Source organism: Alnus glutinosa, chromosome 8 (genome assembly GCF_958979055.1).
Source record: "Alnus glutinosa chromosome 8, dhAlnGlut1.1, whole genome shotgun sequence".
Lineage (NCBI taxonomy): Eukaryota > Viridiplantae > Streptophyta > Magnoliopsida > Fagales > Betulaceae > Alnus > Alnus glutinosa.
The window spans coordinates 14,564,992-14,590,896 of NC_084893.1; the positions used below are offsets into that span (position 1 = coordinate 14,564,992).

The 25,905-nt window shown below is 37.1% G+C and overlaps 1 protein-coding gene and 1 long non-coding RNA gene across 2 annotated transcripts; both read right to left on the reverse strand.

Moving 5' to 3' along the window:
* Positions 1-1,340: 1,340 nt before the first annotated feature.
* On the reverse strand, positions 1,341-3,014 carry LOC133876464 (uncharacterized). Its single transcript, XR_009901542.1, has 2 exons — positions 2,916-3,014; positions 1,341-1,606 (listed from the first exon to the last, which is right to left on the reverse strand). It is a non-coding gene; the product is annotated as an uncharacterized LOC133876464 (long non-coding RNA).
* A 12,034-nt stretch (positions 3,015-15,048) lies between these two features.
* LOC133876152 (uncharacterized) lies at positions 15,049-17,613 on the reverse strand. Its single transcript, XM_062314435.1, has 4 exons — positions 17,141-17,613; positions 16,396-16,864; positions 15,658-16,105; positions 15,049-15,557 (listed from the first exon to the last, which is right to left on the reverse strand). The coding sequence occupies exons 1-4, from the start codon at positions 17,611-17,613 to the stop codon at positions 15,049-15,051; spliced, it is 1,899 nt and encodes a 632-aa protein (XP_062170419.1).
* Positions 17,614-25,905: the final 8,292 nt, after the last annotated feature.

The window sequence follows — 25,905 nt, forward strand, 5'->3', positions numbered from 1 at the left end:
ACTCAGATTTAGTTGATTCAAAGACCGTTGTACTCACAATAGATTTATATCTATCATATGATAAAATTTTGTGAAAAGTCCACAAGTTGACTTTTTGGATTTGTAATTGACTATTTAGGTGCAAGTGGCACTTTTGGTTGAACTTTGACCTCTAAATTTAGGCTTGATAAATATGTTTTTATGGCTTATAATTACTCAATATAGTATATATATATATATAGTTTATATTTGAATCCTGTGAAGTCAGAATTCAATTTAGTAATAGTTAACTTTTTTTATCCAAAACCGGTGCTTAAATGACCCGACTGTCGAATTAAACGAAAAACTATCAAAGAAAAATATCTCCGTGCTTCTAGAAACATTTATGTATAAAAAACAAAAATTATTAATGAAGGAAGAATATCACAAAAGTAATCATGACAAGAAAGAAAAATCAATAAAGCAAATGTGAACGCAGAAAGTAGTTTAAAGATATTTTGGCTTAAAAGAAAAAAACTTTGACTGGACTAGAACTGAGTTAAAACGAACTCAACATGAGTCAAACCAAAAAGAGAAAGTGTTAGTCTTAAAGTCCTGTATCTACCCTCAAAATTTTACGTCAATCGGAGTAGGTTTGACCATCAAAAAATTTCTCGGAGTAGGCTGCTCTCTAGTTGGACGAAAATTCTAAAATTCAAATAGATAATAAAGCAAGGACTAGTTTGCAAGAAATTATCTAATAAGTTAATTCTTTTATTACATTTTGCACCTTCTATCCCTACTTACCTTCTATAAATAAGCATGCAAGGGTCTTTGTTTTTCCACACAAATCATAGACAACTTTCATGAAAACTTTTGCTTTGGTTTTCTCTCCCTTTTTCCCTCCTTCTATCCCACGACCACTTTGGTGTTCTTGAAGTTTATTTTTCTCTCCAAATCAGATTGAAAAGGAGCTAAGAAATTACACTAAGGAGAATAAGTATAAAGTTACTTACTAAGGAATGATTCTATGTTTCATTAGGACTGTGTAGTGTATCTTCATTGCATGTGGTTGTTCATGCATTGCATGTTGTGTCCAATTAATATAACTTCTGAGGTGATAGCCATCAACAAGCTGATGTAGTAGCAAGTGGAAGGAAGGCTAGTCAGTAGACCCAAGGGGTTCATAGTGACCCAGGGTAAGACTTTTAAGTGTGAGGCAAAGGACATGTGTGACAACCCATTTTTTTTTTATATACAAATGGATTCTCACAGTAGCACGACGATGTGTCGTAAAGCCAACATATGGTACATACCCCATAATCTGTACCTGGTAAATCAAAGTACAATATCTAACTACTATGCAGAGGAAAACATAAACCTAATAGCGGAAATCACATCTTAAATATCTATCATAAATTAATAACAACAAGTGTCATTTAACGTCTATGTGTTTAAGTCTTTTCTCAATATAAATACATAATAGAAATGGATTTATACAATAACAAGTGACACAGGTGTCACAAGCCATCAACAAAACTCATAAAATAGAGGACGCCCATGGTCCCGCAATTACGACCGTCGCGGCAAGCTTCGGTCATAATATCCCACTCGCACATCTAAAACACCATCACTACGACCGAAGTACCTGCAGCCAGAGGAACATCATATATACGATTGTGGGGGTTTGCCACATCCGTGTAGGTGAAAGAGTGAGTTCACCGTCTCAGTACATAATATCGAGACCTCAGTGATATTGAACTAACAGAGTTTTCGCAATAAACCAATTTTCCCTTTTAGTCTCGCGTACACTATAACAGCTACCAATTTATAAACTTTTGTTTGAAAACCCTCATAGCTGATATAGCGAACACCGACTATCAGAAAACATTTAAAACACACTATGTAGTTGAACTCATACGTAGAAGTTCCAATGGCTTGGAAGCAACTACATATACGCCCACCTACAATAATACTTTTATGTTGGTAGCTTAGATGAACAAAAAGCTAACGTTACCAACTGTTAAATCACCGTGCCTCAGGGCATTACAACCTTCATGTCTATGACACATAGTTGTCCATGCGGTTACTAGAGTAAAGCTCCGATATCCAAACACTTCTTACTGATGTACCATGACAATCCATCTACCTACTCCCAAGTCACACTGATATCGCAACCAATAGCGTCTCACATCCAAGTACACCAAGCTTAAAACATGCCATCTCGCTCTTTAGTACGAGCTTACTATCATTTTCCGAATATGGTTAACACCGAATCCTAGGGCATTACAACTTCATGTCGAAGGCACATAGTTGTCCATGCGGTTACTAGAGTAAAACTCTGATATCCAAGCACTTCTTACTGGTGTACCACGACAATTCATCTACCTACTCCCAGAACACTGTATTACTCATACCGAACCATGACAATATCCTTGTATGTCCAAGCTCAATGTTCTTAAATGACGATAGAAGTATACATAGGTTATTTGCCAGTAAAACTCTTAGGCATACAAATACGTCTAGCATATAAAAACCACAATATTTTATATCATGAAAACATCACATAATTTAAATCATGCTATGTATGCTACTGTGCTGCTGTTAAACTGCTGAACTGAACTGTTACTGGGTTACTGCTGAGTTACTGTATGCTTTATGCTTTATACTCTATGCTACATGCTCTATGCTCTGTGCTTGACCAGTAAATATTACCTTACTGTGTCATGCTGTTAAATCATACTTTACTAAACAATTCAATACTTCATCCAAATCATGCAACACACAATACTAGATTCTGAAACTATCATTGATATATTTGAACATACTCTAAAGTACTCAAATCAAGCAAAACAGATATATTCAACATACAGTTGGTTCGGATTTATAAAACACATATATATTTTGCAATTCTATAATATATAAAAATAATAGTTTCGCAGTGAGTAAAATATCACCTGACTGCTTTGGACTCTTGACTTGAACATGCCCTCGGATTCTAGTCACTTTGACTCTACATTGGAGAATCAATTGAAGTCTCCAATCCGGACAGTATCTTGCAAACATTATAACGTTAGACTATGCTATGGGACTCATTCTATGACACTAAAACCACCCGCGTGCCAACACGTCGTGTCACTCGCTTCTAAGTCTAGCTAAGTACCTAAACTATTATTAGACTATCATTGTTTCTCGATTTCTTTTCATCATGTTTATTAACCCTAAATATATTTTGTTCACCTACTATTATTATTACCAACTTATATTCGTTGTGTTAAAATTATTTTAAATTATTTACGATTCTACGACATTCTCATTTTAACCACCCCATTTTATACTTTTGCTCTTACTAGTTCCTAACTATTCAAGTAGTTTAGGTTATAGAACTTAATTAATTTAATAAGTTATGGACCTAATTTGATTAAACTATAAATCCCATGACATTTCCATTTTCAATTATTATCTTCCACACTTTACTCTTAATCTTATTTCTCATTTAATACCAAGGCGAGGACTTAAACACTAATTGACCATTCCTTTTCTTTAAACTCCAATGAAACATATTAAGGAATATAACTTTAATCGATTCAACTCTATCCAACACATAACAAAATCCTTATTTACATATCAAGACTAACTTCTCTCTCAAGTGGGAATAACCCCATATCTTCTACCCAAAATCTCATAGCAATTATCATCATTAAACCACCATTTACTTTCAAAATCCATTATGCTTCATAATTCAATTTTCACTAAAGCCCAATGCATACTCATCAATTTCACTATGAAAACCAACTCTCAACAATTTACACAAAGACTAGAATTTTACTACATAATCTAACACAATTCCCCTAGATAAATTGCCATCCTATTTCAACACCACAATGCTCCATAGAAGTAATATCATATTGAACTCAACCCTTAAATCAGCCACCTAATCCACATATGACAAATTCGGCTATTTCAACTCTTACGGCTAACGCCCACACTCAACCAATCCAAATAAATTCAACTGTTTAACATCAATGTCAACAGTTACCCAAATCAAAATTTTAACTAACGTAAGCTCCCATAAACATTAAACTTATTCTCTAACATCACAATAAAGTCTCAAACCAACGGGTATCGATGAATTCAACACATAGAGTTAATCTCTTAAATAAACAACTTAAAATCAATTACAACTTTCTTCCGTAAACCACAATCTACCTTCCATATTCTTAGCTATTCACCAAAGCACAAGCAGGATCCTTCATTTACATAACAAAGATCAACTTCTCTTAATTGGAAACACTTTCCACTTAAATCCCATAACAATCATCAATGACAATTAACAACAATATTCTCCAACCAACTATTAACAATTCATCCTAAAATATTGAAACCAACTTCTACACTAAATCTACACTCATGAAACATAGCACAAATCCAATTGAACCCAATCTCCGTCATAGGCAAAATAACCATCAACTCAAACTCATAAACATGATTCAATAACAATTACCATTACCACAATAATTAATATCCTCCTACCAAATTCGGTTATTTAATGCAATAACTTACCAAAACAACAAATATCAAAATCCTAAAAATCAAACTCCTAGAACACTCATTCGGAAAGTACATCATGGAAACCCCAAAATTTCTAAACAAAGACCCTAATTTCGGACCCCATCAAGATTATAACAAAAATACAAGGTTTCTTAGTTCTAAAATCAATGGGTATAGTGAAATCACAAAGAAGGCTTCAAACCTTACACTTATAGCTTCCATGGAATAAATCCCTTAATAAACCATTCAAAAATCAACTATAATCTTCACAAAATCGAAACCCATTCTAAAACAACAATACCCATCAAATGGTTTAATCAAAACAAACCCAACTCCATTTTAATCTATAATGACCCACATGATTTTCGTGCTCCATATACAACGGGTATAACAAAATAACAAAGAAAAACTAGAGATTTTACCTTATAAAGACTCATGGCCGAAAATCCATTTCTCCTCTTCTTCTTCTCTTCTTTGGATGTCTCTCTCTGCATCTCTTTCAGTTTCGGTCTCTCTCTCAATTTCGATCTCTCCCACTCGACGTGTGTGTGTGTGTGTGTGATGAAGGGTGGAGGAAAAGAGAAATGGGGAGGGCTATTACATGTTGTGCGTGAGAGGGAGACAGGAAGAAATGAAAGGAAAAGGAAATGGAAGAGGGTCACGTGTGTGGGGGAAGAGAAATGTGCAGTGTGTTGGAAATGTGAGAGGATAAGATGAGAATGTGTGTTTACAAAAGTGCCCTTCTAGCATAAGTGAGAAAGAAAGAAGGATGGGCCTTAAATATTTAACCTTCACTTGGGCCTATTAAGTTCACTTTTATTCCCACTACTTGGGCTACCATTTATAAGTTACACAAGCCCATGATAAAATGATAAAATCTATTTCCTTAGTTCACTAACCCATTAAATAATTTCTTTACCTTTGTCTCTTCACCTTTCTTAATTAAATCCTTAAGTGTGATTTCACCGCACTAAACCTATTATTATTATTTATTATTCTAACTCCGTTATATTTTATTTCTATAATATAAACATTATCAATTAGAATATAATTATTAGTCTAGTCTAAAAATTGAAATTGACTTCTTAATAAAAGGCAAGTGTGTGCACAAAGTGTCAACAAAAATTAAGCACAGTAGAAAGTAAATGACACAGAGATTTTTGTTGATAAAATGAAAACTCAATCAAGAGAAAAACCACTCCAGGGCAGCCAAACCCAGGAATTCCACTATTCAGAAGACAAAGCTAAATACAAGATAGTAACACTCACATATACCCAATGCAGTGGTCGTACCTTGCTCTCTGACGTGTAACCCAACACGAACGCTTCCCAACCAGGTCTCCTACCTGAAGGGGTCTTCAATGGAATCCTTTACCTTAGGGCCAACCCCTAAGATAGACTTCAGATGTAGCGCAGCAACAACACACTTGTAATGGCTTCAGAGGAAAAATCACGTCTCTGAGCAGTTGTGGAATTCAATACCGAAGTCTTACAGTTCTCAATGCCCAGGGGCCTCTATTTATAGGCTGGGGGCTCAAATGAGCGTTAGGTAAAATATAGCTGGGCGCCGTCTAGACGGTGGTCATGGCCATCTGGACGGACAACTGTGCGACAGGATTTTTTGAAAATTTCGCTGAGAAATCTTTCCTGTTTAAGAGTCGCGTCCGGACGGGATGGCACATCGTCCGGACGATCGCACGTCCACTGCAAGTAATTTCCTTATAAGGCTTCGCGCGTCCGGACCATGGGGAATGAGCGTCCGGACGGCTGAACTTCAACACGCAATTTCCATATCTGCTATGCGCGCGTCCGGACCATGAGAGGTAGTTGTCCGGACGGTTGAAGTCGAATCTGCAATTTCCATATTAGTTGCACGCGCGTCCGGACCAAGGCTGACTGACGTCCAGACGGTGATATTTAAATTGCGATTCTTGCCTTAAGGAGATGCGCGTCCGAACGGGATACCACATCGTCCGGACGGTTGATCGATCTTTCCTTTATCGGAACTTGGAAAGAATCTGAGACTGGTCGAGTACCGAGAGGCGTCCAGACGTGTTGCTGAGACGTCCGGACGGATACAAGCTGGATAGAAACTTCTCGACACAGTGGAGGGTCCGGACAGAAATGCACGTTGTCCGGACGGATGATGCTTGGTCTGACTAGCGTTCGAACGGTATGGCACGTCGTCCGGACGGATGGAACAGTGGTCAGATGGGCGTCCGGACGGGATGGCTCGATCGTCCGGACGACTGACAAGGAACCGAAATCTTCGATCTTTCACGAAGTGCAAAGTCTTCTAAGAGTGCTCTGAATAGGGGAATCCCTATTTACAGCATCTTTACACACATAAGTGATTTTGTCTAGAATGAGGCCAAAATACTAACATAGTCTATTTAATAAATATAATTTATTAATTATTAAACTCCCTACTTATTTTCTTGGTCTTTACAACATGAACGGGTTCGGATACCTAAGAACGAGAGGTCTGAAGTAAGATGATCATAAAACACAAACTAAATGGTTATTACGATACATAATCATACAACCTTTGCATTTGTATTATTTATGAACTATTATAAATCTTGTGGTAACTTAGTTATGAAAATAGATGACTCACTTGTTTGTCTATGTAAATATGATGACGTCATATTTGCATAGTTACTGATGCAGATCTAGAGAATGAAGACATGGACTTATATGCCAGTTTTGATGGTTTTTGAAACCATTATCGAACTATTATGTGCTAGCTTAAAAATTACTAGTTGTATTTATGTGTGTCTTATTTTATGGCATGTAAATATTTATAACAATGACATGTTTGGCATGTTTTATGTTATATGCTTATGTGCCGTCTGTGGCACTAAATTTGATGCACCTAGTGTGCATATGGCATGTAAAGATAAACCTAAGTAACTTTTAATAAATTACCGAGGTATTTCAGTCAGCTCTAATGTGTTATGCTATCAATTCCTAAGGCTATAGAAAAAAAAAAAAAAAAAAAAAAAATTCTGCTGCGAGAGTTTATCTCTGATGTAGTAATGTCACGTGGAAATCAAAGGTAGAAGCTTACGAATTTGCAAGCTCAAATTTGGGGCGTTACATATTTTGGGTTCCTTGTTCTTGGCCGTGTGTTCCCTGTGGTGGTATGTTATCTGTTTTGGGTTTAAGAAGTGACAGTGAATATGGGTGTGTGAATGTGGTGTTCCCTGTTTTGGGTATATGGACTGAAATGGGTTTTTCTGTAATTTTGTGTGTAGTTTTCCTCTGTTTCGAGTCCACGGCTGGATTTCTTAGGTTTTCGTAAGTTGGCCGGTTGTGGCTTTTTGATGTCAATAGTGGGTGAAAGATCAAATTGTGGGTATTTTAGTTATATATATATATATATATATATCACGACTTAGATATGTTTTGGGTTATAGCTTTAGTGAGTCGACAGTGGGTATTTTGTTGATGGATCCAACTGAGTGTGTTTTGTGATTTGGTTGTGTAATGAGTTTATCTATGGCTGTGTGAGTGTCGATTTGTTAGTTGGGAATGATTTTAATCCTTAAAGAAAAAGGATTCTGAATGTTAAAATAATATACAATATGATATGAGTTTTAAAAGATTTACAAGTGTTTGTTATTAGTAGTTAATATGTGAAATCTTAACATATTTTGTTAAGTAGCTATAAAGGATTTTCTATGATAAATCGATAATTGTATATGACTGGGATTCATGAGTAATGATATTAACATTTCTATGTATATAAATGTGTTTATTGCAGATGATGAGTTAAGAGACTGCACCAGAGGGTAGTAAGTATTTCTAGAATACTTACTTGTAACTTTCTATAATGTCATGATTATAGATTTGTTTATTTGGTTGTGCATGTGATTTTACATATTTTACATATTTTAATTCTTAATAACGAGCTGGTAGGCAGAGTGGGTTATATGCCAGTGGTGGGACCATCAAATCCCAGTTGAACCTAGTAAATAACATGACGCTGAGACATTTGGCTTCCAGTAACAAACAACTAAACGTTAAGTGAGGGGATGGTAATCCTTGGTGAACTCGCTAACACTGGACTTATGAATTCACGAACGAGTGAAGTGTAAAAAAGATGATTATAATTAAGACATTGCATTAAAACTGTCGCATTATTGCTTTATTATTATGTTTAGATTCTCTTCTTGCCTGGAACATGAATTACATATACATATAATCATAGAGTTATATATTCATTGTGTTGCATTTCATAAATAAGTGCATATTCACTATATTATTGAAAGCAGTAGACTGACCCATATATTTATATATGGGCAGTAGTCTATTAGGCAAGTACAAAGGGTAATTAAATTAAAGGATTGGATTATGTTAGCATTGAAGAGTTTAAGTTGATATTAATGTAGCTGATGATTTTCTTGTAATGTTTCTATTCTTTTGGAAAATAGTATACTTAGAAGAATACTTGTATTTGATAGATTTTCCATGTACGTTTTTAGTGTCATCAGTAACACTTATTTCAATGTATAGTTGAATAATTTCCAAATGAATGTCTAGAAGTATTTCAGTCAGCTCAATGTGTTTTGATTCCTAAGTTGTAAAAGAAAAATTATATTCCGCTGCCAATCTATACTCTGATGACGTCAATGTGATGTCATAACGATACGTGGGAATTCAAAATTTTTACTTACGTCTTTTTGTAAAAGGCGGGTCGTTACAAGATATTTTGGCAAAAATCATGATTGCTTACTTTCACTTCCCCTCATTTAAGCCAACCACGTGAGTGAGTAAGCATTCCCTAGCCATTGATCTAAATAAAGCAAACAAATTGTAGCCACCACACAAATCATTATAAAAAGCCAACTTCTCAATTCTCTTTCACTTCCTTTTAAAACAAAAAATGTTAGTTTTATTGGTTACATTCTGTTGACAAAATCACTACCATGTAAGTGTGCTGCTGTAACAGGGATGCCGTAATCATTAAGAGTCTTTAGAATATTCAGAGATTATTTCTCCAATATGGAAAGGGTCTTAATATGACAAGTATAAATGTCACAAGCATCAAGAAGGCAATTTCCGGATTCTAGGAAGATTCTGTGCAGTTTACAACTCAGCAAAAGTCAATTCCCTAGTTGTCGTCCAGACGATCCAGAGAAACGTCCAGATGCCCATCAGTGTTCGAGAAGATTCTGAACAACTCAGCAGACACGCTTGGTGAAGACAATATGCAACCGTCCGAACGCTAGGGCAACACCGTTCGAACTCAGAGACTGGAGTTTAATGAAGAAACGAGTGAAGCTTGTTATGGAAGTCGATTGCTGGTTGCTGTCCGAACGCCCTCTATCAAGGTCCAAACGTCGCCTAGAGAACTCTGAATCAGTATTGTATTAGGTCTTCTAAAGCCAATAAATAGAGGTATTTAGGCTCGTATTATTCATACAATTCGGTATTTAATTCCATTGAGCTTAGAGAGTGTGTTTAGATAGAAATTGTAAGATTTGCTAGCTCTCTAAGAGTTTTTCTTTGTGTGATTTGATCGCTTGAAGTTTAGCTTAGGGAGGAGCCCTACGCTAAAGGAGTATATTGAAGACCCCTTCAAGTAGGAGACCTGGTTGGGAGACGTTCACGTATAGGTACGTGTTAAAGTTAGAGGTACAACTACTGCATTGGGTTATATGAGTATTACTACCTTGTAACTAGCTTTGTCTTCTGAATAGTTGGTTTCCTAGGTTTGGCTGCCCCGAAGTGGTTTTTCTCTTAACTGAGTTTTCACTTTGTTAACAAAATATATGTCTTCTTTTAAATTCCGCATTTAAATATTTTGTTACACAAATCACACACATTTAAATTAGGAGTCTATTTGTTTTCAATTGGTATCAGAGCAGGTTTACTCATGTTTGGATTAATTTCCTGAGTGTGATCCTCATATTTATTTTTGACTCCTATTTTTATGATGTCTCAAAATCTTAATTTTATTCTTGCCTTTGATAGCTCAAACTATGGACATAATCAGCCACTAATAAAGATTTCATAAACAAATCATGTTATAAATAATTGTAACACTCAAAATTACTCAAATAAACAATGATCGTAAACCACAAAATTCTAAGTGCACATATACATCTTATCTATTTTATTCTTATTCTAACTCATGAAATTCAAATTAATATCTAGCATATACATATATATATATAGAAGCAAAAATACTTTTATGTCCTTATAGCTCTGTGCGCTAGGTCTTATGCTAAGGTCAAACCTAAGTTCCTCAGAGCAAACTGCTCTGATACCAAAATGTAACGCCCCGCTTTTGCAAAAAGCGTAAGTGAAAATTTTCGAATTTCCACGAGACATTACTAACTTATCAGAGGTAATTATTGGCAACGGAATAAATGTAATATAAATTGGGAATAGGTTGACACCTCAGAGCTACTACTGAAATACCTCAAAATATATATATAATGAGCCAGTCAGCATAATTATACAGACAGTAATACCAGTCATGCCACACAGGGCTAGATAATCATACAAGCCAAATATCTACATATAACCGGAGAATTATAAGTATTGTCTTAAGTTAGGCTAATGAACTACAACAGGGTAGTCCCAAAATATAGGCTATCCAGCCTTACAAAAACTGAACCAGGAACCATCTATGTGTCGGGATAGTCCTGATAATCCTCTTCTTCTTCATAGCCTGAACCATTACAAATACCATACAAAGAGAAGAAAACAACATAAACACTAAAGTGAGTCCGCTGTTTCCAATAATAATATGAGTGCTGATTTATTTAGTTAATGCAACATAATGCAGTGGCCATATAATCACATGTATATACAAAATATAATCCATGATTGCGAGTCATAGACATAAAGTGAACATAAACGTAATCATAAGGCAATGACAGTTTTAAGTGTAGAGTTTTAGGTATTTTCCTTTTTCCACTACTCTATTGGCCTTGGCACGGTTAGCGTGTTATTTGAAACCTTGGTTTCCTCACTTAACTTTTAATTATAATCTTTGGGAGCCTTGGCTCCTGGAAACCTTGGTTTCCCTAGTGACCTTGGTATACCAGTTTTTGTATTTATTATTATTTTCAGGTATCTCCTCATTCACTGAGAACCTTGGAACTTATGTGAAGCCTCGCATACCACCGTGGATCTTGATCCAACAGCTTGTTATTAGACAGGTTATTAGAAATAATAAAATATGCAAAACCACATGCGCAAACAAGTAAATAAAACAGTAAACATAATATTATAAGAAAGTCAACCAGCTTCGTCCTCAGTAAGTATAGAGATACTTACTAGTTTCTGCTCCAAATATTTTCCTTTACAACTGCATAACAATCATCATATGATGATAATGAATTAATAATGGTGCGTTTGGGTATTGAATTTTGAGAATTAGAATTGAATTCTAATTTTATTTACAAATATCGAGGTAAAAAATTGTGTTTGGATGTTGAATTTTGAGATTGAAAAATATTATATTTTAATGGTAAGAAATGATTGGAAGTTTAAAAAGTTGTGTATAATGATTGGTATTTTGAAAAGTTGTGTAAAATAATAATTTATTATATATTGATTATTTTAATTAAAAAATAAATAAATAATTTTTTTAAAAAAAAATTAAAATTAAAATTAAAATATATATATATATATATGCAGGGGTGGCTGCCGGCAGCCACCCCTTTAGGGGGTGGCCGCGCGCCACCCCCATTGTCGGGGGTGACCGCGCGGCCACCCCCGCTGGTCGGGGGAGGCCGCGCGGCAGCCACCATTTGCTTTTTTTTAATTTTATTTTTTTATTGAAATTTGTATTATTTTATTATTTAAATGTGGGACCCACGCGTTTTTTTGAGACAAGTTGTCCTGCGCGTGGGTCCCAGCCATTAAACAGGTTGTCAGCTTTGAATTGGTGTAAAATTCGGGTTTTGGGCGGGTGGGCGGGTTTTAGAAAAAACCCGAAAAGAATAAATATTTGTTTCCAAATCCAAACACACTATAAAGCATTATATGAAATCATTATTATTACCATATCTCTTCCTAGAAATTGCAATGGCTACAGATTTAAACATGATCTCTTATTTATCTATTTTAATGCTTACTCACCAACTCTTGTATTAGCACTACTAGAATTATCCATCACATAACACACTTTAAAAATAAGGATACATTGTCATATAATCAAGCACACATATGATTTTACTCTTCTTTAATTCACACATCCTTGTAACACACACCTAAATATTGCTCACCTCTTCTCTCTTAATATATATACATTTCTTGATCCATTTTTAAAACACAATTTACCCATTCTAAATTACTAATCTCATGTAGTGAATACTCATCCACATGCTTACACATATACTCACGTGTAAGTTAGCCAACTTTTCATACAACATGCATAATTAAAGCAAGAGCAAGTCATGATTTCAAATAACAATAGAACTACTTGATCTAGGAGAAAATACTCACCCAAAGTTCCCCAATAACTTAAAGAGTGAAGGAGAGTTGCTGTCCAAGAGAGTTCCACTTGCAAAGCTTGGTTTCTTGGTCTCAAAACAAATGAGGTTTCCACTCACACTCTACCACTGATTTTGTGGGAGAATGAGGGTGGTTTTGGAGCTTAATTGGGCTTGCTAGGTGCTGGAAAGTGAGGTAAAAATGGAGGATTTTCGTGCTACTTCTACAGCACTAGAGTGAGAGAGAGTTTTGGCTAGAGTTTTGTTTCTTCTTCATGAAAATCAACTCCCCATGCAACCTATATATAGCACTCTTGAAGGGCTGAGATTTAACCAACAAATCATCATCTCAATGGCCGGATTTGAGCCAGCCAACACCTCAAATCCATAGCTCAAATCTCATAGGTGACTATTCCATATCTTAGTCCATGATTACATGATATCTAAGGAAATCTAGTTGGGCTTCAACCAAAATGGGCTAACTAGGCTAACTAAATATGGGCATGATCGTTTGGCATCAAGTACCACGTGTGGGTCCCAAATCATTAGGTGGAAAAATCAATTTTCGCAATTGGCGAAAACTGCACTGCACTGGGCGAAGTCGCTCGATCGACTTCGACCTATAATCGCTCGATCGACCAGAAAGTCGCTCGATCGACTTCACTTTACTGATCCAACTCTCTACATGCATAACTATATAACTCAATTAGACTAAGAGCAATTCTTAAGTCTTATATTTATGCACATATTTTGATAACTTAAGTGGGTTGTCTTTCCCGGGTATTACAACTTCTTTTATTATTATTATTTTTTTTTTTTAAGAAAAGACGAGATCACATGTCCAATAGTGATCCCGACCTAAATTTATTAGATAAAAGCCTCACTTTTGGCGGAGGAAAACCATGATAACATCCAAAATTCACAGGATTTACAAAGAACCACCATCCCATGAAAGACAGACCACAACTTACTTCATTCTTAAGCAAGGTAAACCACAGTTATCTACTCGTAATATCCCTTTGAGTTCCTTAGGAATATTATTCGAATTATATTCATACGTAATCCTCGCACTACCACGTTTACTGAGCGAGTCCGCAGCTTGGTTAGCCTCTCTAAAAACACGGTTAAACCGAGTATTCAGGCCACTGATGAGAAGGAAAATTTCCTCCCAAAAATCCTCCAAGTACCAAACCCGACAACTACCTTTCTCGAACCAAGTCACAATCAGGGATGAGTCAAGTTCAACAACAATATTACGTAAACCCATCGCCTTGCATTTTCACAAACCAATTAGAACCCCCAATAATTCAGCTTTATTATTAGAACCAAAACCAAAATACTTCGAAACTGCAACGATCAGATTACCTTTATGGTCTCTAATCAGCCCCCCCGCACCTGATTCCCTCGGATTCACCAAACTATTACCATCCGTATTTAATTTGAACCAACCCAGCTCTGGCTTCTCCCAAGATACTGCAACGAAGTTGCTTTTCAAAAAAGAAACAACCGACAAATTTAAATCTTTAAGAATTGCTTGATCACGATGATGCAAATTACCGGTATCCCTGAGCCTCAAACCAACCCAATGAATCCAGTATTTAACCTTCCGCCACAAAACATTAAAGCAAACCTTTTGTCCCTCCATACGAGCCGAACACCTCCATATCCATAGATTCCAAATAATGATACAGGGAATCAACCCAATCAAATTACCAACCTTTGAGGATTTTTTGGTTCTTCGAAACCAAGCTTCAACAGTAACCAACCAAGACCAAGTAGCCACATAAGGAATACCCAGGAAACTAAAGCATATTTGCCAAGCTTAGCCTCAATCTTGCCACTGTAAAGCACATGATCCAGGTCCTCAAAGTCGCCTTGCGGACAGCATTCACATTTTGAGGCTAAAGAGATACAAATACGCCTTATACGGTCATCCACACTCAAGCTATTTGTCATCGCCTTCCACACAACAACTGAATTTTTTTTTGGTAAAGCAGAGTGCCAAATCCAATTTGTCCATTGGTGCTTTGGAACCGAAATACGAAGCCAATCCCAAACACTCTTTGTTGAAAATCTCCCATCCCTACTACCAAGCCATATTTAAACGATCCATTCCTGGTTTAGTGGCATCAATCTGAGAGAAAATATCATCAGCAACCTCTTGACCCACTAGTTGAACAACCAAGTCCACATCCCAACTATGTTCAACCATGCAATCTTTTATTTTTAAGAAAGGCAAATCAGATATCTGAACATTCTGACATATAGGACCCGACTCCATCCACTTATCCCGCCAAAATGATAGGTTCCCGTCTTTCACACTCCATACGGATTTGTCAATAACCAGGGGAACTGCTTTAATAAGCATTTTCCAAAATCTAGAGCCTTTAGAGGAATCCACAAGGGAAAAATGTTGATTCTTCACGTACTTGGCTTTAAAGAAACGCGACCATAAGGTATCCTCCAAGAGGAATTTCCAGGCAAATTTGGATTGAAGGGAGCTGTAGACATCCATAATATTTCTGATCCCCACGCCGCCTTCATCCACGGGCCTGCAAACAAATTCCCAACTCACCCATTTCCTCTTTGGCCTTCCTTCAGACGAACCCCAGAAAAACGTACTAAAAAGTCTGTTAATCTTCCCAAATATTTGCTTGGGCACTGGTAAAACTGATAATAAAATGCACCGGCAAACTTGAAAGAACATGCTTAATCAGAAGTAATTTGGCACCAGCAGAAAGATATCTCATCTTCCAACCCTCAATCTTTTTAGAAATTTTAACCAACAAGTCATCAAAATACCAAGATTTAACCCTACCAGAGAAAATGGGAACCCCCAAATATCGCGTTGGGAAATTCCCCATCGAAAAACCAGATACTCTAATCAGCTCCTGACGCCTAGAATCTGGTATACAGTTGGAGAAAAATATAGATGACTTCGAGGCGTTGACCACTTGACCAAACCACTGGGCATAGATATCAAGAACTTCTAAAATGCTCCACACATCTTTCTTTCTACCAGTCGAAAAAATAACCATATCATCCGCATAAAGCAAATGGGATATTAACGGGCCCTTTCTAGGCTGCAAATAATATCCAATAGTCCCATCCTGAACTTTCTTCCGCAACAATCTTGAAAACACCTGCTCCACCAAAATAAATAAATAAGGGGGGATAAAGGATCCCCCTGGTGAAGACCCCTACCAGCCTTAAAAAAACCTTTAGAAGTGCTATTCATAACCACAGAGAACCAAGAAGAAGAAACACAGTTGGAAATCAGATAGGCAAATCAGAAAACCCAAACGCATTCAGCACTTTCAACAAAAACTCCCAGTCTACCGTATCATAAGCCTTGGCCATATCAATTTTCATCATAATTTTAACCCCCCCCCCCCCCCCCCCCCCCCCGAATTGGTTTATTTATGTCTTGAACCAATTCCTGTGTAAGACTTATGCTCTCAAAAATACTTCTGCCAGGCAGAAAAGCTCCTTGCTCTTCAGAAACCAAACGACACAAAACAGCAGATAATCGATTCACAATCAGCTTTGAACATATTTTATACACAACCGAGCAAAGGCTAATAGGCCTAAATTTATCAAAGGAACATGGGCCCGGCACTTTCGGAATCAAAACAAGAAAGGAAGCGGTGTAATACCTCGGAAACACCGTACCCGCAAAAAAATCCCTGACTGCCTCGATCAAGTCTGTCTGAATAAAATCCCAACAATGTTGGAAGAAACCAGAAGTAAATCCATCTGGGCCAGGCCTGCTATTAATCGAAATATCAAACAAGGCATCTTTAATTTCCTGCTCCGTAGGGCTCCTACATAAATTAAAATTTTCAGATTCCCTCACCTCTTCTTGGATAATATCTGATAAACTAAGCACCAACGCCGATGCCCTGCGACTCAAAAAATCAGCAAAGTGAACAACCGCTTCATTATGAATCTATTCCGGTGTAGACAGCATTCTACCATCCGGAAGTTTCATTGAATTAATAATGCTCTTCTTCCTAGTCTGCAAAGCTGCAAAGAAAGAAGCATTAACCTCCCCATGCCCTATCCATGTATTTTTAATTTTTTGAGCAATTCTAGTTTCCTCTCATTTCAACCAAGCGTTTAATTCCGCTTGAGCCTCAAGCATTTCCGCTTCCACTTCTTGTGAATTAGACTCTTACAATTGAGTTTCCTTTTGCTCAACCTTTTCCTCCAGTCGTTTTAAGTGCACCGTAGTCCAACTGAAAACCTCACGATTCCATCTTCTAAGAGCATTTTTAACTTTTTTCAACTTATAAGCAAGCTTCCACAAACCAGCTCCTTCCACCTCCTCATTCCATAGATTATGAACAAACCCCCCAAAACCTTCATGCAACGTCCACATCTGTTGGAATCTAAAAATGCTAGGACCATACCTCTTATTTGAAATCTCCAACCGAAGAGACATAGGCGCATGATATGACAATTTCCGAGGTAAATATTTCAATGAAACCGTCGACCAACTATCCAAAAGCCTTGTATTACACAAAGCCCTATCCAAACGAGCCCAAGTACGAGTCAAACCTCCACGCCCATTACACCAAGACAGTTTATTTCCAGAAAAAGGCACTTCGATCAATCCACCATTTTGTATAAAAGAGGAAAAATCTTCCATTGCCCTTGGCAGACGCGGACAACCTCCTTTTCACTCCCCATCATGACGAATAGTATTAAAATCGCCAATAATCATCCAAGGCATCTGTAAAACTCCAAATGACAGAAGACCATCCCAGAGCTGCCTTCTCTCCATGTAATTACATTTAGCATAGACAGCAGAAATGAGCAAAGAAGAGTTGATTATAAAAGTAACATGCTGATTCGACTCCTGAAGAATATTAACTTGAACCTCATCTTTCCAGAAGACCCACAATTTACCACCCAAATCACCATTCGAATAAGAAACATCAAATTTCAACATACCTTGCCAACGTGCAAGTTTACAATCTTGATGAAAAGGCTCCGCAATAATTAAAATTTTCGGCTTTAAAACTTTTAGCATATCATGTAATCGTGTCTTCGAGGAACCGAGTCCTCGACAATTCCAAGACAACAGGTTGTCTAACATTGATCAATCCGTTCAGGCCTGCTAGGAGCCTGTGAGGAACTGCGTAGCTTCATACTAGATCGCATCTTTGGTTTCAAAATTTATGTATCTGAGACACCATCTTTTTCTTTCGCAAAATGCGGTATCACACCTACTCCCTTTGAATCCGAAACAGACCCTGAACTCCTCATCACAGGTTTGGCTACTTTTTCAACTCTCCTCCCCCCAAGATTTTCCTTGGCCAACTCCTCAACATTATCATCTAGATTCTCCAATATAACACCATCCAGAGAGCCATTTATAGATATAGGATCGCACTCCTTTTCACCATTCAGCAGGCCAGCCCCTCCAGAATTGCCAGAATCCCCACCAATCTCCACGGATTTCATCGTACAATCCATGTTAGTATTAACCTCCAGAGCAGCTCCCGCTATGATCAATTCAGCACCCCTCATCTCAGTTGAACCTTTAACATTTATTTCCATTGACTCCAATTGATCCTTGGACAGCCCTTCGTCACTTCTAGCTATCCCTTCATCCCCGCAATACGTTCCAATTTTTTCACTCTCCATGACAGAAACTTCCTTATTCACCCCAGAATTTTTAGCCTCAAGAGTATTTTCCTTGACAGCCAAATCATCTCCCACAAGTTCTCCCGAAACAGAGGACCGATTTCCCCCCAAGACGACCATCTTCTCTGGTGCTATGAGTTTTTGCAACTTCCATACAAGACCCGATTCCTTCTTTTTCCCTATGTCCTTCACCAACAGCTTACAAGTGCCAATATTATGCCCTTGTGTACTACATTTGGTGCAAAAGGCCGGAAGGGTTTCATAAATAATTTCCTGACGCACACTGGAAAGCTGGCGAGGCATCCCAATCCACACATGTTGCACTGGTAGTTGGGAGATATCCATTAGAACACAGACCCTAGCCCCATCCGTGCGTGTCGCACATTTTGTTGCATTGTCTCTTCGAAGGAGAATTCCCACCAGAGCAGTAATATTTCGTAGGTATGACTCTTGATAGAAGTTCGGAGCAAGCCCCGGTAAGTTAATCCAAACCGGTGCCATCACAGGTTCCACCTCTTTTGAGAAGTCCACCGTCCACTGAAAATTGCGGTAATTGACCCCATCAATCTCGCTGCTTTCACGGGACATAGCCTTGATAAAATCTGCCTCCAAAGAAAATCGAACGAACACGTTTATGGGCTTCCGCATCGCTGAGACTACCGGCTGAGAGACTAGGCCCCAACGCCCATTAATGAACGCACGGATCCGATCGAGAGAGGGCCTTTTCTTCAGAAACTTCATCACCATAGCAAACCGAAACGGGGCCGCCGATCTCTCAATTTCGTCCCTGGAAAACTGTACGCAAACCTCCCCATCCACAACCTGGGGAGATCGAAACGGAACCACAACCTCAGGGAGGGGCTGAGGCGGTAGCAACACCAACTCCGCAAAAGACCGAGTCCTCCCCGCCATTGTCGGAGGGCCCTTAGAGCCCCCGGCGGCCGCCATCGTGCCCTTGAGAACCCTAGCGGAAGAACAGATCGCAAAACCTGCCTAATATAGTGGACTTCTTTTATTAGCTATAGAAGTGTAGTTTATAATGTTTTGAGCTTGAAGACGTTCAACCCATGTCTTGTAATTGATGTAGGCCTTAGTAGGTTTAGGGTTTCATGGAGAGGTTTTAAGAAGACTTGTACCTGCATTTGCTGGACAAGTTGAATGTGAATAAAGTTTTTTTGTTCTTCATAGAAAACTTTTCAGTTTTCTCTACTTGTTCTTGATTGAACTAAGAACTTATCAAAGGCAAACCCTTTGTGGCGTTCTCACCGAATCTAGGTTCTTGAAACAAGATTTCAACGGGTCTAGATCTTCTTGACTTGATTCTTGACTTTCTTGGGTAGGTTTCAATTTGATTGTGGGTTCAAGGGAGTTCGATCCCACGGGTTCACATCAATTCTACTGCCTGTTGGGGTTGGACTGTCCATATTTGCATTATTGGATTGCTATGTTTTCATATGCAAAATTTTTGGGAATCTAATTTACAGCCATCATAATGCCAAAAAAAATTTGGAACTAACAAGATCTAATAATTCTTTTTGGTGTTATTTTTGAAAATATTGTTTTAAATATTTTCAAAATTATGTCAGCCAGTAGCTCCTAGCGCAAAGTCCAACAAAGGACCCAGGCAAACATTGAGGCTGCCAGATCCAGGATAGAGAACATGCAAGTTCTCTTAGAGCGAAATGTTGTTAGAGCCGACGTTATTGTAGCTCCATTCTCCTTCATAGATGAGATAATCTAGGAGAACCACTAGCAGTTTCTTTACAACTGCTCCTGCCCTGTGTATCCCAGACTAGTCACGGATTTTTATGGCTACATGGAAGTAGTTCAGAATGCACAGAGCAGACTCACATTGCAGACTACAATCAAAGGCGTGACTTTCAGGGTCGACACTGCTCTCGTTAGTGCTTTCATCGGGGTCCCTCCAATTCCTCATGAGGGTGTCCCCTATCCTGATTCTGTGGGTACCCCCCCCCCCCCCCCCCTCCAAGGAAGAGATGATCCAATTTTTCGACCCTCACCATCGTGCTCAGGATAGAGCCCCTCAGAGAATCAAGATCAGTATATTTTCCACCCTTTACTGGCTACTTGTGAAAATTGTGCTACACAATCTATGGCCATTGGCTCGACGGAGTGAACCACTACCAGATTTTTGTATGCCCTGATCCCGCAAATACCTTTTTGCCTCTGCAAGCATATTATGCTTACCATGCTCGAGATGCGAGACTAGCATCAGACAAGTCTTTCATTTGCGTGCTTAGTCACGAAGATCTGCCTGCATTTTGTACATGAAATTATAGACATGGAGCCAAAGGAGAGAACCAAGGATACCCTTGGAAAGCATACGGTAATGAAATCTGACGCACAACTGTGTTATGAGGATCATGAGGAAGCAGAGTCTCCTCCACATGCTCCACTAGTTCAGGCTAATCTTGTTGCAGCTTCTTCCTCCACACAGACTACTCCACCAGCCTTGATGCCATGCTCTCCCGCATTCTCGACACTCTACTTTCCATTCAGCGGGAGGTCAACACTATTAGTGTTCGAGTTGAGCAGAACCATATTAACATCAGGCGATGCCTCAAACACTTTGAGCCAGAGGATGATGATGATGATGATGGGTAGGATTAAATGCTTTGGCTACTCATGTTTTATTTTCAGTTGTTTTGTTTGAAACTTCTGTGTTTATTTAGGCTATTGTTTGAGACACTTTACTCTTATTCATATTTTGTTGAATATTAGTACTATTTAATCTATGATTTTTAAATACTCTGCTTACACTTTGTCCTTTAGAGACAAAAAGGGGGAATATTTTTTAATTTTTGGACCGAGATTGTATTTTTAACCGATCAAATGAATTTTGTCCCAGAATGGCCAAAGAGGGAGTTTGTTAGTTTTATTGGCTACATTCTGTTGACAAAGTCACTATCATGTAAGTGTGCTGCTGTAACAGGGATGCTGTAATTATTCAGAGTCTTCAGAATATTCAGATATTATTTCTCCAATATGGAAAGGGCCTTAATATGACAAGTATCAGTGTCACAAGCATCAAGAAGGCAATTTCCAGATTCCAAGAAGATTTTGCATAGATAAACAACTCAGCAAAAGTCGGTTCCATAGTTGCCGTCTGGATGCCCATAAATGATCGAGAAGATTCTGAATAGCTCCGCAGACACGCTTGGTGAAAACGGCATGCAACCATTCGGACGCTAGGGCAACACCATCTAGACTCAGAGACTAAAGTTTAATGAAGAAACGTGTGAAACTTGTTATGGAAGTCCGGACTCCCTCTGTCTAGGTCCGGATGCCACCCAAAGAACTCCAAATCAGTATTGTATTAGGTCTTCGAAAGCCTATAAATAGAGGTCTCTAGACTTGTATTTATTGTGCTTAGAGATAGTGTTTCGTTAGAAATTATGAGATTTGCTAGCTCTCTAAGAGTTTTTCTTTGTGCGATTTGATCATTTGAAGTCTAGCTTAGGGAGGAGCCCTAAGCTAAAGGAGTCTATTGAAGACCCCTTCAGGCAGGAGACCTGGTTCAGTGGCGTTCACGTATAGGTACATGTTAAAGTTAGAGGTACGACTACTACATCGGGTTATGTGAGTATTTTTGCCTTATAACTAGCTTTGTCTTCTGAATAGTAGATTTCTTGGGTTTAACTGCCTCGGAGTAGTTTTTCTCTTAATTGAGTTTCCACTTCTTTAACAAAATATCTGTCTTTTTAAAATTATGCGTTTAGATATTTTGCTACACAAATTGATCACACACATTTAAATTAAGAGTCCAATTATCCATCATTTCCAATAGATACCTAGTCTAATTTAAAGTTCAGAATCTTATCTTTCCAACGAAAAAGGTTTCAGTCCAGTTGGAGTTGCGTGCCAAAAGTTATGATCGTTTGAAGTTGAGTGGTTAGGCTTCTCGGGAATATGCATTAAGGTGGCATTTTGTCCCCTTGTCTCCTGCCCCACTAATTGATGATTGTTTTCTGCCATTATTACTTGTTTAACTTCATTAGATACTTATGTTGTAGTTCCCCAGATTTTAAACCCTAAAATAGAATGTCTTAAATTAGAATTTAAGACTGAATAAAATAGACAAGTCTAGAGTTAACGCTCGATCCACAAGACTTGACACTCAAGTGGCTTAATACTATAGAAAACAGTATTCACGTCCAGCCAATAATAAAATTATGTGTCTTCAGACACAATATTAATTCCTAAGAAATTAATAAGATTGTGATAATATTTATGAAAATAAATATTCCTTAGTCTTATTATTTTGTAAACTATGATTTTATAAATAAAGAATATTATTATAAGACTCTAATAATATTACTGGATTATTTAATGGACATACTGAAATATTCAGTGAGCTAAATAATATAATATTATTGGCATATAATATTATTGTGTGATATTTGCTATGTATAATATTATCTGGTATATTATATATATTTAGTATATTATAATATTTATTATTGGCATAATATTATTTGGTATAATAATATTATTAGTAAAATAATATTATTAAGGTAATAATATTAATTGTGAAACGAACTAAACTCAAAACGAAATTAAGTTATAACTTTAATGAGAAAGATTAAAATGGTAAAGACCCGAGGTGAAAAATATTTGCAGTAAAAATGTGACTAGTAAGTTTTGCAAAATATCTACAGATTAACTCAGGTTAAATTAACTAAGATAGAACTTAACTGTAGGTTATTCAAAATATCTGCGGATATTTTACTTTTAACTCGGGTTAATCTAACTGAGATAAGAACTAACCATAATTTATAAAAAAGTATCTCATCTCATATTTTTATAAAACAGACCCACTGCTCTCTGAAATTCTCACGCATTCCTCCTCCTCTTTCCTTATTTCTTTCTTCTTCCTCTTTTCTCTCTTCTTTCTTTTATTTTCTTTGTTTTCCTCTTTCGCTTGAGACACAAAAAGAGATTGAGAGAGGGTTAGACTAAGAGGGAGATTAAAGAGAGAGATCGAGAGATATGAGAGATCAGGAGAGGTAACAGAGAGGGAGAGAGAGACAGAGAGAGATCGAGAGAGGGAACCGAAGATTGAGATAGATCCAAGAGGCCCGACCGACTCAAGAAGAATAGGAAAAGATCCGGAGGCGCTGATTTCCGGTGGGTTCCATGGATTGTCACCGGTGAGCCCAGAAGATCAGAGAGAAGCCCGATCCTCCATGAGCCGATTTTCGGCGAATCAGAGACGACCTTCGCCAGTTTAGGGGTACAATTTTCGGTGAAATTTTGGTGAATTTTCCATGAAAATCCTCAAGGTGAATAACCCTATGATTTAGTTTAATTTGTTAGTTTATAATTGTTGATTTATGACTGATTGGGTATTTTGGGTTTATGGTGTTTCGGTTGTTCTTCCTTGTTTGAGAGTATTTCTCGGTTTTGATATTGGGTTTTTGATCGGCCGTGTGTGGTGGTGCTTGGCCGAATGGTTTTTGTGTTGAAAATTGGTTCCTCTCCTGTTTTGATGATTGGCCAACAATGTGTGTGTGTGTGCGCGCGCGTGCGCGCGTGTGTAATACAGCTAAACCGTGATTGTGGGTTTTCAGGCCGAGTGAGATTGTGTGGTATTTGACTGTGTATTGACTTATTTGAGTTGTTGATAATTCCTAACCATTTGATCTACAACAGAGTGTTGATCTTAGTTGATTGGTCTAAAATATGGAGTTTGGTTGTGTTCGGCCGACGCATTGTTTTTCATGATTTTGGTATTTCTCTCTTTTAGCCAATTGTAGTTTGGGTTGTAAAACTATATTTTGATCTCTTGTGTCTTCCGGCCGGTTGGGTAATCGGTTGAGTATGTGTGTGATGTGTATTATGGGTTTGATATTTTGGGTTTGCTGTAATGATGGGAGATTTGGTGTTGTGATATAGGTGTTGTGATGTATTTGAGTTTTGGTGATTTTGGCTAAATCCATGGTTTTGGAGCTTGTGTTATTCCCTGTCTTAGCCAAGTCTCTCTTATTTCGGTTAAAATGATTTTAAGTTAGTGATGCATGATTGAACCCCGTATAGTTTTGATATGTAGATCCCCTACTTTATGTTGTCAACCCTGTGGCTTGTTAATTTCTAAAATTGAGATTAGAATTTGATGTTCTAACTAAATGAGATGCTGATTTTGGTAATTTCTACATTTGTTGAAAATGGTTTTTAATTATGGAAAAATAGGTTTTTAATAAAGATTATATTAATTATGCAGTCTTAAAAACTAAATTAAGAACATGTTAAATATGTTAAGTTTACTTTGATTATGAAATTGTAAACTAATAGATGCTAAATTTATGTAATTAATCAAAGATGGGAGATTTGGTGCTTGGATTGATATTCCTTAAAAATGATTGGGTTTTATTAGAAGTATTGGTATTTTTACAAAAAATGGGTTTAGGTGTTATTGTTGAAAGATAATATTAAGACTAAATCATATTATGTTAAGTATTTATAAATATAAATGATTTTCTAAGAAAAGCAATAATTGTATCTATGAGTATACAATTAAGATTTATGAAATGACGATATTAACCTTTTATGCACATATATATATATATATATATATATATATGTATGTATGTATTTATTGCAGATAATGAACTGAGACTGCACAAAAGGGCTGTAAATATAAAATACTTATTGAGGATGTTGTTTTCATAATATCATGTTTATGGTTTATTTAATATTGTATAATGTTAAATAATGAATTTATTAATATTGGGTTGAACGGATCCCAAAAGTTTAGGATGTGAATGTTTGCCTGAACTGAGAACAATAACAATTAATATTGGGAGGAACGGCTCTCAAAGTACTAGGAGAGGGACGTGGAACGTACTCTGCTAGTATGAAAATATGCTAATAAAAAGTAATGTGGGAGAAACGGCTCCGAGGATAATCGCTAATCGAGTAACGGTTCAAAACGAGTGGAGTGAAAGAACTAAACGAAACTAATTAATACTCTGCATATAGAACTGTCATCATATCATTACATTATGTTCATTTAAATAAATTAGTAGGCATCATATTATTGAATCAGCTGACTCACACAAATACAGTATGTGATTATGGAAGAATCCACCATCATATATTTATTGTTGCAAGTTCAGAAGATAATGGATGGAAATTATTTGCTAGCTTAAAGATTTAAAACTAATGTAGTTAGGTTTTATTACCTTGTAATTATTTAGGTTTGTATTCTTTGTATGTAACCTGTTTAGAGATGTACTTATATTTAGTAAACTTTCTATGTATGCTTTCGTGT

Excerpts from the sequence above, each read along its gene's own strand:
- LOC133876152 (XM_062314435.1), bottom strand. The coding sequence starts at position 17,613 with ATGGAAGATTTTTCCTCTTTTATACAAAATGGTGGATTGATCGAAGTG. Across the intron at positions 16,106-16,395 it reads TAAGTCTTACACAGGAATTG|GTGTTTTCAAGATTGTTGCG; the intron begins GTTCAAGACATA and ends TTGGTGGAGCAG. Across the intron at positions 15,558-15,657 it reads GATTAAGCATGTTCTTTCAA|GAAGGCCAAAGAGGAAATGG; the intron begins GTTTGCCGGTGC and ends GTTCGTCTGAAG.